Genomic DNA, 12,773 nt, shown 5'->3' on the forward strand with positions numbered 1-12,773 from the left:
AAAGTTGGTGAGCGGTCTTCATCTGGCAGATCCGTTTGCCATAGCACCCTCCCAATGAATTACGAATGAAACTAAATTTTCACTACACGTGTGCCAAAGTGAAAAGGTTATGGATTGGTAATGTAACTTGGTTTAAAAAAAAAATAAATAAACGAAATGTTCTTTCAACCAAATGATTTAATTCAGTACTACATTTTGCATTAAAACAACAACTGAACATTAATTTATTACAAAAAAAAAAAGGTAAATGACAAATGTAGGCTATCTAGTCTTCTTGTCCCTGCAGGCACAGGACATCAACATGGCGTCCTATTGACGTTGTGCCCCAACATTGTGGGGACATTGGATTTTGTTTGGAAATGAAAATCAGGTTGACGTCAGAACCCAATGTCAGAACCCAATTTCATTTATGTGAGCAAAATATAATATCTCTTTTTTTTATGGTCCCATGAAGACATCCGGTTAAACATTAGTAATTTTGCAATTGAATGTCAATTAACTTTCATTCAATTAATTGTAAACAGTTAGGTTGAGGTCAGTGTTAGCAGAAAAAAGTTGCCATGCACTAATCGGTTTATTCAGTGTCAAATGACAGAGAAAAGGCTAAGGACTTCCCTTTTGCCAAATAAATAATTAAAATCAAAATCTGCAAAGCTAGTTTGTAGCAATTGCTGCATTGATGTTAAAGGTCCCATGAAGTCCAATGGGTCCTAAAGGCTAGAATGACAGCTGCATACCTCATTTCCACCTAAAAACTCTAGAGATGAACATGTGGAGTAGAGAAACGTTTTATCCATTTAATATACAGTGGATCAACTACGAAACACGAGCCTGTATGATCAATAAGAGTGCTGGTGAATTGTTAAAATTCAAAAATCTTACTAGTTGAGTTATGTAATAAATAGCCCAACAAAGTAGCACATATGTTTAACTCAACCATTTGGTTAAAAAAATAACTCAACATTTTTAGAGTGCTTTGAAATATGCAGTTTTACACAATGTTTGACATAATCTCATCGAAACAGGAAGAGAGGGTGGGACATAGTAGCTCCTCCCCTTTTTTAAAAACAGCCAATAGCGTTTTGTTTTTATCACCACTCTGCCAGTGAGAGCGATTGAGCTCAAGATCATCAAACGACAAGCAAACAAGAAGTGTCTTGAAGGGGGCGGCGCATGTCGCATACTAGAGAGCATTTGATTGGTTATGATTATATGGTTTGAAATGACATGAAGAATCGTTACTCCATATGGGCGGAAGTGACAAACTACAAGCATTGCATGCTTATATCAGTTTTGTATAATCTAAATGTGAATTTTGTCACTGTTTTGGAGTGCACTGGCTTATAGACATCTTAAAAACTAACAATACTGATACTAACATCTAAAAACACTATTTTAAATTTCATGGAATCGTTAAATGCTATTACTTATAAAGTTGTGTTTACTATTACAGCAGCTTTGAAAGTGGCTCATCCAATTAGAATTTAGGAGCCACAACCCTTCAAAGATTTTCCTAAAACCTAGATTATTGCTTGTAGATGTTTGCTGGAGTCAAACTGTCTGAATCTCGTTTCCCCCTCAGTGTTTGCTCTGTCTGCGGGACGGTCCCGTGAGCTAACAAAACATCCACCTCTGCCCTGTGCAGACTAGACCAGTTCATCTTCCCCAATGGCCACATCTTTCTTTCTCTCAGACGGTCACCTCCCCCAGCCGATGCCTCCACCCGTCTGTGGGGTTTAAACCGCCTTTCCCTTCACCTCTCCGTCTGGTCCACTCCTTTTTGTCTGTCCGCCTCTTTAATGTGCGTTGCTAAGGTGACTGCTGACCCATTGCTCGGCGCTCAATGAGAGGCCCTGTTTCAAGATGGCGACCCTCCTCACCCTCTCAGACACTTTCAATATGTGCAGGGGGGGTGCAGGGTTGGGATTGAAAAGCACTGGAAATTAAACACATTTACTTGCACTGGCAAAAATATTACCAGCTGCTTAGAGTGGCCAAGCATGATTTTCTCACCTCGTCCCTGGAGTATCCATATGGCATTTGGAGCTTTTCATTACATTGATTTGAATATGGGAATAATCATGTCTAGATTAAACTAGGGTCAGGTGTGAGGGCACAGATGCTCGAGTGAAGTGTAATTATTTGCTGGTGAATTATGCGTAGTGCGTGGTAAACCTTGAATGTGTTTTCATGGTGTCAAACGATCTGATCTGGGCCCTTTAAGTACATAGTTCATGTCTTTGGTTTCATGTGTGTATTTAGTTAAATGGACTGAGGGCATGTGTAGTGACTTGCATGTGTTGGTCTTAGGTTCAGGTGTGACCAGATATTACTTAAAGTTCTGAGCTCACAATATTTCCACCTGATTCTAATGTTATCATTCGATTGAATGGGTGTTATCAGTGGTTATCAGCTGATAGATATGGTCCAGTAGGGGGGCTTCTGCACCTACTGGTAGGCTCAGAAGACTGTTATCATCCATCCACATGGTTAATCAGCTAAATATCACATATGGCTTTAGTTAACAATATTTTTTTATTAAATTTCCCATTAGTTGTATTTTATTAACATCTACCCCTACCACTACTCCAACGCTAAACCCAACTGTCACAGTAATGTAAAAACAGATCTGGATCTGGAATGTTCTTTATTAGTATGGCTGATTAACCATGTGGATGGATGATAACAGCCTTCTGAGCCTACCAGTAGGCGTAGAAGGCCCCTGTTAGCCCATATCTATCAGCTGATAACCACTAATAACTCTATTCAATCAAGTGATAACAATAGAAACGGGTGATATTTCTATGTATTTTTATTTGTAGCTGAAAAAAAAAAGCCTGATCAGTCAGGAGAAAAAACATAACTATTTTACATATTGTCAGCAAAGTGAAAAATTCATAATAATTCGTAAGATTGAAAATGTATAACGTATCTTTAAACCCCACCCCTAAACCTTATCCTTCATTGGAGGAGGAGCAGCTTGTACTTAAATGTACGAATGAGATCGTACAAATTAATATGAATTATGCGGCGGCCACACTAGAGTTAGAGCACGCAAAATTCTGTTGTACGGCGCTGTGAAAATGGGCAGAATTAAACAAAATAATTAGACATTTAAAAAAGCAAGCCATTGGTCCATATTTTAAGTTTCTGTACAGAGAGGCCATGTTTTGATCTTTGATTGGTCTCACACAGTCACGTGGTGCAATTCGGCAGGTCAGAGTTCACCAAGCTTTAACTTTGCAATACAGTAAACTGCGAAACTTGTCGCACAAGTTTACATTTCTGGTCTGACGCATTTGTGTGCGTATGAATGGAAGTCTATGGGGAGAAAAGTCCAGTATGACCGCAGTTTTAGCCACTTAATCAAAACATTACGAACTTGTCATCCAAGTTTTTGTTTCCGGTCTGACACATTTGCGTGTGTATGAATGGAAGTCTATGGGGAGAAATGTCCAGTATGTCAGCGGCTTTAGCCACTTAATCAAAACGTTACGAACTTGTCGTACGAGTTTTTGTTTCCGGCCTGACACAATTGTGTGCGCTGGGGCAAAAAGTCTAATAAGACCGCGACTTTAACCACTAAATCAAAACGTTACTTGTCACACGAGTTTTCGTTTTTGGTCTGACGCATTTGTGTGCGTATGAATGGAAGTCTATGGGGCGAGAAGTCCAGTGTGACGGCGGCTTTAGTCATTAAATCAAAACTTACGAACTTTTTGTAAGAGTTTTAATTTTTGGTCTGATGCATTCTCGTGCATATGAATGGAAGTCTATAGGGGGAAAAGTCCAGTGTGACCGTGGCTTTAGTCATTAAATCAAAACGTTACGAACTTGTCGTAAGAGTTTTCATTTTCGGTCTGACGCATTTTGGTGCATATGAATGGAAGTCTATGGGGCGAAAAGCCCAGTGTTACCGCAGCTTTAGCCACTAAATCAAAATATTACAAACTTGTCAGACCAGTTTTTGTTTCCAGTCTAACACATTTGTGTGTATGAATAGAAGTCTATGGGGCGAAAAGTCCAGGATGTCCGCGGCTTTAGCCACTAAATCAAAATGTTACTTACTTGTCACACGAGTTTTCGTTTTTGGTCTGACACATTTGTGTGCGTATGAATAGAAGTCTATGGGATGAGAAGTCCAATGTGACCGCCACTTTAGCCACTAAATCAAAACGTTACGAATTGCAGCTGGAAATGAACTTTATCTCCAAATATATATGGGTATAATAATGATCAGCTGCTGTGGCAGTTTTGTTCAAAAACAGAAGGAATTTATAAGCCATTTAAACAATGTTTTCATCCAAAATGGCAATATTTTTATGTAAAATATACTTTTTGCCTGTTTGTTTACACAACATTGCCATATTGGGACTGGAAGTGCATAAATTCTGCAAACGCCACTGTTTTCGTGTCCTGAAAACGAGTCATTGAAAATGATTATGTCATCCACATGCATGGAATGTGTTTAGGGAAGTGTAGATTAAAGGCAAGTGCGAAAAAAAAACACAACAATGGCAGAGTATGTGGTCGAGTTGTTGCTAAAGCTTTATCAGCAAAGTAAACAGCAAGACAGCAGCAGAGACACATCATACACACATAGCAAATTCTACAGTACATACACACCAGTGCTGAGCCACTGACTTGACTACATCGTTGTTGTGTAAACATAGCCTAATCAACGTCACATGTACCTCAGTAGTAAAAGGTTAAAGTAGGAACTGTTCACACTCAAGACTTGTTTAGTAATAAAAAAATGTCCTATATACTTTGTCCTTAAAAAGTTTGTATTGGTCAAATAGCTTTTTGTCCTGAAGTGACGAATAAGTGGAAACTGTATCAAGGCTTGTTGTTTAGTATGAATGGAATTATTCAATACTACATCAAACCAATTGAATTGCCCATAAATGGTTGGTTTGCCCTCACAGATATTTTGCTTAGTTCCAATCAGAAACACAATGATGCTTTTCTATCCTCTTCTCACGATCTGGATGGACATATGCCCACAAATTGCTCTCCCATATACCCCCTCCCCCACCTTTTAGCATATCGCTAAAGAAAATGTGATTGTCGGCTATGTGCTGAAAGAAAACAAGGTTGAAAGTAATCAATAAGTCGTCCTCTCAGACAAGGCCACCAAGTAATAGCTGCTGTTGGTGAGGTGGGTGTTTTAAATGTCAGCGACGCAGGATGATTATATGTCTAAAGAGAACACTTCCCTTATTTTAGGCTGTTTTCACACTTGGTTTGATTGCTTGGTTGGTTTGAACTTGAGTATAATTTCTACCTTCTTCATGCCCTGCTCTGCTTTTTTTTTCAGTGTATTTTGGGGCACCACTGGATTTGTCTTAAATTTACCTTGATTTTACTTTTTTTTTGTTACTTGCCGCAAATGCATTTACACTTTACATCAACAAACCCAAAAAACTAAAATTTTATAATAAATGAGGTTGGATCCCCACCAAAATTTCCCAAATTCAAATGTTTTTGGTGTGTGTGTGTGTATATATATATATATATATATGTATGTATATGTATGTGTATATATATATATTAGTAAATGTTTGAATCGATTAAACAGCTAGAATTAGCATATTAGCTCATTTCATTTCTGAAATTGATATGCAATGAGAAATATTATAATTACACTTATTTTTTTATTGTGTCCTATAGAAACCAGCATTTTTTAAATCTTCAAATATAAGCACTGGCCACTTTGTATGACTCATAAAATAATGGTATATGATTTAATTGGAATAAGCATGAGAACAGGCAGGCAAAGAGAGTGGCCTTTTTATGACGGAAAATCTCCTGAGGAGGTCAAACCCTACACAGGTGGCAGCAATTAACTGTAATTTTTGCAGATTGTAATGATCCATAATTTACCAGCCTCCCCCTGCATCTCTTATGCAGTAAAAAAAAAGTGTTTTGATTGGGTACAGGTTTTTTGTTCGCTCTGGCCTTTGTGTCAGATATCTCAGAGACAGGCGAGGCTGTTGACATGAAGTGATGCTCATGCAGAAACTGAACAACCATACTTGCATTTTCAGTAGGTTGAATTTAGCATTTGCATTTGTGATTTAGCATGCCATGCCAAGATATCAAAGCAAGAACATAACTGTATGAATAACTTGTGAGTACATTGATTTATTATTAACTGTTAAAGAGATTTAACAGTTCATTCAAAACTGAAAATTCTGTCATCGTTTACTCACTCTTCACTTGTCATAAACCTGTTTGAGTTTCTTTTTTTCTATAGGACACAAAATAATTTGTTTTGAAAAATGTTGGATGCATGTAATCATCGACTTCCATAGAAATGTCACTTTTGGGTGAACTATCATTTAAAGTTAGTAGTAAGAGGTACAGCTCGAAGTTAGAAAGTGGTTTTAGCTTCATGAGAAACAATATATAGGCTAGGACAGAACAAGCACCTAAACAAGTTTTTCTTTTCCTGTAATAAATATGCTGATAAATATGTCTGACTTGCTATTTTATAAGTAGACAACTGACCTTCTCCCTCTGTTTTGTTTTGCAGAAAAAGATGAGCCCAGCAGCTACACTTGCACAACCTGTAAGCAGCCCTTCAGCACTGCTTGGTTCCTGCTACAGCATGCTCAGAATACTCATGGTTTCCGAATATACCTGGAAAGCGAACCTGGAAGCCCACTAACTCCCCGTGTGGCCTCTGCTCCAGGCATGGGTGGTGACTGTGCTTCTCAGCCACCTATACATGCAGCCCATCTAGGAGACAGTAGTCCCTATAGCCTAATGAGGATAGCCAACAGAGAGGGCTCCTTAGTTCCTAGAGAAGGTCGATATCCCAGGACGCCTCCACTCTTTAGTCCCCCACCCCGACATCATATGAGCCCAGACGATCTGGCTTTGGCCCCCCACCACCCAAGCGCCTTTGACAGGGTACTGCGTCTTAATTCGGTACCCTTGGACTCCCCATCTATGGACTTCTCTAGACGACTACGGGAACTTGCAGGCAACTCTGCTGGCTCTTCTCCACCCATGTCACCCAACAGGCCCAGCCCTATGCAAAGGCTGCTGCAGCCATTCCAGCCAGGTGCATCTCATTCTCCTTCTGGTCCCCATTCAACACCCACACAGCAAACACCCACCCTGCCAACTGTAAAAGCTAAATCCTGCGAGTTCTGTGGGAAGTCCTTTAAGTTCCAGAGCAACTTAATTGTCCACAGGCGTAGTCATACCGGAGAGAAACCTTACAAGTGCCACCTCTGCAACCATGCCTGCACGCAGGCCAGCAAGTTGAAGCGCCACATGAAGACTCATCGGCACAAATCCTCCTCCACTACCTCCAAATCAGACGATGGCCTTTCAACTGCGAGTTCACCTGAGCCAGGTACAAGTGATTTGCCAAGCAGTGCCACCAATGCTCTTAAATCAGTGGTGGCAAAGTTTAAAATCGAGAACAATGGCATGATCCCTGAAAATGGACAAGAGGAAGATGACGAAGAGGAAGAGGAGGAGGAAGAAGAGGAAGAAGAGGAGGAAGATGAAGAAGAAGAGGAAGAAGAGGAGGAGGAGGAGGAGAATGAGAGTGAGGCTGGTGAAAGGAATGGTATAAACTTTAGCTTGAGCCTAGAAGGTGCACGTCATCACGAGAACAATAGACATCGACACAACAAAAATGTGGAGGGAATTCAGGACTATCGAGAAGCGCTAAAACATTACAAACGAGGAGACCACCACAGATCAGCTCATGAGACATGTGGCGACAGTTCCCCAAAAGAGTCTTCTCAAGTTAACGAAGGGTATGGACACATCGTAAATGGGTCGGCCTCCTACTCAAACGATGACCTCTCAACGAAACTTCTTGCCGGAAGTCCAGGTTCTGACAGTCCTCTCACTAAGCGAATCAAGGTGGAAAAAGACCTTGATCTTCCAACTCCTACAATCCCCAATTCAGAAAATGTGTACTCGCAATGGCTGGCCGGATATGCCGCGTCGCGCCAGCTCAAGGATCCTATCCTCAACTTTGGGGACTCAAGACAATCACCTTTCGCCACCTCTTCAGAGCACTCCTCGGAGAATGGAAGTCTCAGGTTCTCCACTCCTCCTGGGGAGCTGGATGGAGGCACAGCCTCTGGGCGTAGCGGCACGGGAAGCAGAGCCAGTACACCCCACCTTCCCAGTGGTCGCCCCAGCTCCAAGGATGGCCGCCGTAGTGACACGTGTGAGTTTTGTGGCAAGGTCTTCAAAAACTGCAGCAACTTGACAGTACATCGCCGCAGCCATACTGGGGAGAGGCCATATAAATGTGAGCTTTGTAGCTACGCCTGTGCTCAGAGCAGCAAGCTGACGCGGCACATGAAGACGCATGGACAGACAGGCAAGGACGTTTACAAATGTGAGATATGCCACATGCCTTTCAGCGTCTACAGCACTCTGGAGAAGCACATGAAAAAATGGCACAACGATCGGCCATTGAGCATCGAAATTAAATCGGAGTAAATTTGATGATGTCTTTCGCAGAACACAATACTTAAAGCACAGCGTCAGATGAGTATACTGGCCGAAAATTTTTCGAAACCGACGCAAGACTCTGAGCCCTTTCGAATGTGCAATAACTTTATGTTTTGTACTCCTTTTCTTACTGGTTGGCATGTGTTAGCTTGATTGATTAGCGGTATTGCTGTTGTTACTGTCTTTTATCGAATGGGACATTTCATGCTGCAAGCGGTTAATTTTTACATATCATACCTAGTCGTATTGTATCATTTAAGCCTGTAATCTTTTGACTACCTACATTCACACTGGGGTTTACACTGTTCGTTAGGGATATAGACAAACTTTAGGGTTACCAGTGAACGTTTGAATGGTAACATTTTACTAAAATACTAAAAACGTTAGAATTTTTATTGTTGCTTGTGAAAAAGAGTGCCTTGGGTGTTCAAAGCATCTGTGGTTTCTGCCGTTTGCCATAAGCCTGGGGATATTGTTCAATGCAAAATGAGGTTCTTGCATCAAGTACCTATCGTGAATTCACTAAATGCAGGAATCCAGTGTATGTTCTTGTGTATATCATTTACTAGCATACAGTAACATGTTGTGTTCCTTTTAAGTTTGCCTTTTGGCTTTGTGAGATTTTACCTTGTGTTTTGATATCAAACAAACAGGTATATTAGTAAGTTTTCTTTAAACTTAGGGTCTATGGGTTTTTTTATGAAGGTTTTTGTTTTTATATATATATATATATATATATATATATATATATATAAATATATATATAGTCACCCTGAAAATGTGTTTTACTCAGTAAACAGCCAACTTATTGGACTATACTGATAAATTTCTATTTGGTGCATGGAACAAAAACGCATATTATGTAAATACGTCCATTTTTTTTATCAAATTCATTTCTCGACAGGGTCATTTTTAACAAATATTCCCTGAATAAGCTGGATTGAAAATCCTTTTTGAAATTTTGAACTAAGCTCAGATTGGCTATAGAAATAGAAGTAGTTTAGCGAGACCAGGTTTGATGGAGCAATGCAGGAACGCATTATGAGGACATTTACAAATTCCTGGATGAAAGTCTGAATACTTTAGAGCAGTGGTCCCCAACCTTTTTATCACCACGGTCAACGCTTGACAATTTTACCATCGACCAGGTTGGGGGGCGGTGGTTAGTAGGTTGCTAAGCGACCTTTTTTTCAGAGTTTTCTCAGAGCACTGCAATGTTTGGGTGTTCTGTGTTTGTCTAAGATAATTAGTCTACCGAAATGAGTATATTCCATACAAGCTGAAGCTGATTGGTCAATTCTTGTAATGAGCGCAAGCCGCACACCTCCATTGGAAGTAACAAACTTGCGCGAACTAATAATAATAATTCCTTACATTTATATAGCGTTTTCTGGACACTCAAAGCGCTTTACACATTGGGGGGAATATCCTCATCCACCACCAGTGTGCAGCATTCACCTGGATGATGCGACGGCAGCCATATTGTGCCAGACCGTACACCAGCTAATTGGTGGAAAGGAGACAGAGTCATGAAGCCAATTATGATATGGGGATGGTTAGAAGGCCATGATGGGCAGAGTCCAGTGGGCAAATTTGGCCAGGATGCCAGGGTTAAACCCCTACTCTTTTTCGAAGGACATCCTGGGATTTTTAACGACCACAGAGAGTCAGGACCTCGGTTTAATGTCTCATACGAAAGATGGCGCTCACTGAGCAGTATAGAAGCCCCATCGATATACTGGGGCGTTAGGACCCACACAGATCGCAGGTTGAGCGCCCCCTGCTGGCCTCTCTAACATCACTTTTGGCAGCAACCTAGCTAGAACTCCAGACAAGTGATGTGTGAATGGCTCCTAAAAGGCCACCATCATTTGCAATCTCTAGCAGTTGATCTTCTTGCACAGATATGGTGGATTCACCTGATTTGTTGACAAATGGGTTGCGGATCTATTCCTTGGCAGTTCGTGGGTCCTTCACTCTGCCTTTTCCCCTTAGCAAAGAAACTTTCCAGTGATGTCTGTTTCTTACTGATTTTGCTGCTTGGGGTAAATTTTGGCCCTCAAGTGACCGAGATGTAAGTTCAGACTCAGATAATAAATAAAACGTTAATAATTAATGATTTCTTGTGCGGCCCGCTACCAACTGATCCACCACCCGGTGGTTGAGGACCACTGCTTTACACTTGCTCGTGATATACTTTAACAACATCTTCTTTTATACAACGCTCTTCAGTTTCTAAAGCTATGTACTGTATATACCCCCGTTTATTAGCGAAGCACTTAGCCATGTTCACATATTTTGTGCCCGTCGAGATGACATTCAGACTTTTTCTTCTCTACATTATCCCATAGTGAATTTTATGAATAGCACTTGCCACTCAGCCTAAAGCTCTGTATCTGTCCTGCTAATCTACGGGCAGGTGGTTGAGTATAAAACAAAACCGCTCTCCAGTGGCACAAAATAAAAAAAAACCTGCACTGTTCAATATTTTTTCCTGTTTACAAGAGATTTTCCTCTCATACGGACAACATGATGAGGCGTCAACATATTATGTGAAATAGAGAGCCTAGAATTCTTGGTCAGCGAAAAAAAGAAGCTTATAATAAATATAATAAGCTTATAAATAAAAACGACTGTTCATTTAGAAGCTAGACTTTAAATCGAAACAGTGTATGTTTATCTCAGTGAATATACTCCAATCCCGCTGCTTACACAGCCATTTTTTATTGTACTTTTTCATTAATAATAAAATGTGTTGGGGTTTGTTTTTTGAAATACTTTGGTGTTTTTAACAGGAAATTAATTTAAAGTGTTCCGTTTTCGTTTTCTGCCGCTCATGTTCATTTCTTGGTGGGTTACTTACAATGTACTATGTAAATACTAAATGTTATGTACATTTTTCCTTTTTTTCCTCCTTTGGCAGTTCTTCAGGATGCATTATAATGAGATTAGGAGTTCATTTGACATTTTCTAGGGCTTACGGTCTGTCAAAAGCTATTGTGACACACTTGAGTTTGCCATGTCAGTGTGTAGAGATGATCTGGATTTAATTGTTCATCAAGAGTAGTCAAGATAGTATTTATATAGAGACTAGAATTCCAGACTGTTCCTTGTTCACTTTAATGGTACATAAAAAAAACTGTAGTTGAGCTCAGCATGCTGCCACCATTTTTGGTTTTCCCCTTAACTTGGCAGGATAATATAGTGTGAATCGTTTAAATGTGTGAAAACTGAGTTTATAAGAAAAAGAAAAACAAAAAAAAGCTATGTGAGGAGGGTTACGACGACAATAAAAGGCTATACAATGGCTTTTTGACGCAATCCTCTTTGAAATAACATGATGATGAGGAACAGGTGGTTTTATGATCTCTGGCCTTTGGATATGCAGTAAAAGTTTCATAGTTAGTGGGTTTCCCTTTTTATTTTCAACTGTCCTCGTCTCCCCCCCCGCAAACCTGAAACATTCCAGTCATCTTTGAAAGAATGGATGTCATATGCAATGAATCGAGAGTCAATAAATACATTTAAAATGCATTTTGAAATACAACTGTGCAGTTCGTCTTGTTTGTTTTATTTCTGAGATTCAGCAGGAAACAACACCTACTGATCTGCTGCAGATTTACACAGAATCAGCCATTTGTAGAGCTCCACACTTCCTTCTTGCATGTGTCTTTATTAGATATTCTAGCTAATTGGATTTAGTTTTTAGCTGCTAATATTAAATTGTAGAACTCTCAACTCTATTCAAAATGTTTATCCAAACTGAACTCATTCTGTGAAATTTTACCCCAAAAATCAGTGCATAAAAATATGAACACTACTGTTCAACTCAGGCTCATTCTGAAAACGTACTGCTAGATACATTTCTGGAAAGCACCAAATACCTCCCAGGAGCTATGTTTTTTTCCAGTTTTTGTTCTTTTGTTCTTCACGAATCCACCAGAAGTCGCTGTGTACGCTTTTTGAGAATCTCAAATTTCTTTCATGAGTGCCATTCGCACCTGCTGTTCTCGCATAAATTCACCAGAGGCTGCTGTTGACTGACTGACTGACTGACCGATCGACTGACCGATCGACTGACCCACCCTCATTCCTCCCTAAAGCCAAGCGATAGTGTTTTCAAAAGAACCGATTGACCACCGCCCACCGCCTTCCCTAAACCCAACCGACAGTTTTCAAATGCAAATCAGAAAAAGAAAATCCTTCCCGGCAGCCTGACTTTTACCACGTTTTCAGTTGTACCACAATCTCACACTTTTCTTTACTTGTTTATTTCATTT

General features: G+C 40.1%; 1 protein-coding gene across 1 annotated transcript in view; it reads left to right on the forward strand.

Annotated features, from left to right (window-relative positions):
* bcl11ab (BCL11 transcription factor A b) overlaps window positions 1-9,202 on the forward strand; it is a 49,816-nt gene extending 40,614 nt beyond the window's left edge. The window contains exon 3 of the mRNA XM_056459416.1: window positions 6,539-9,202. Coding sequence (XP_056315391.1) covers window positions 6,539-8,481 — 1,943 coding nt within the window. The 3' untranslated portion in view covers window positions 8,482-9,202. The remainder of the gene's footprint in view (window positions 1-6,538) is intronic.
* Window positions 9,203-12,773: the final 3,571 nt, after the last annotated feature.

Source organism: Danio aesculapii, chromosome 6 (genome assembly GCF_903798145.1).
Source record: "Danio aesculapii chromosome 6, fDanAes4.1, whole genome shotgun sequence".
Classification (NCBI taxonomy): domain Eukaryota; kingdom Metazoa; phylum Chordata; class Actinopteri; order Cypriniformes; family Danionidae; genus Danio; species Danio aesculapii.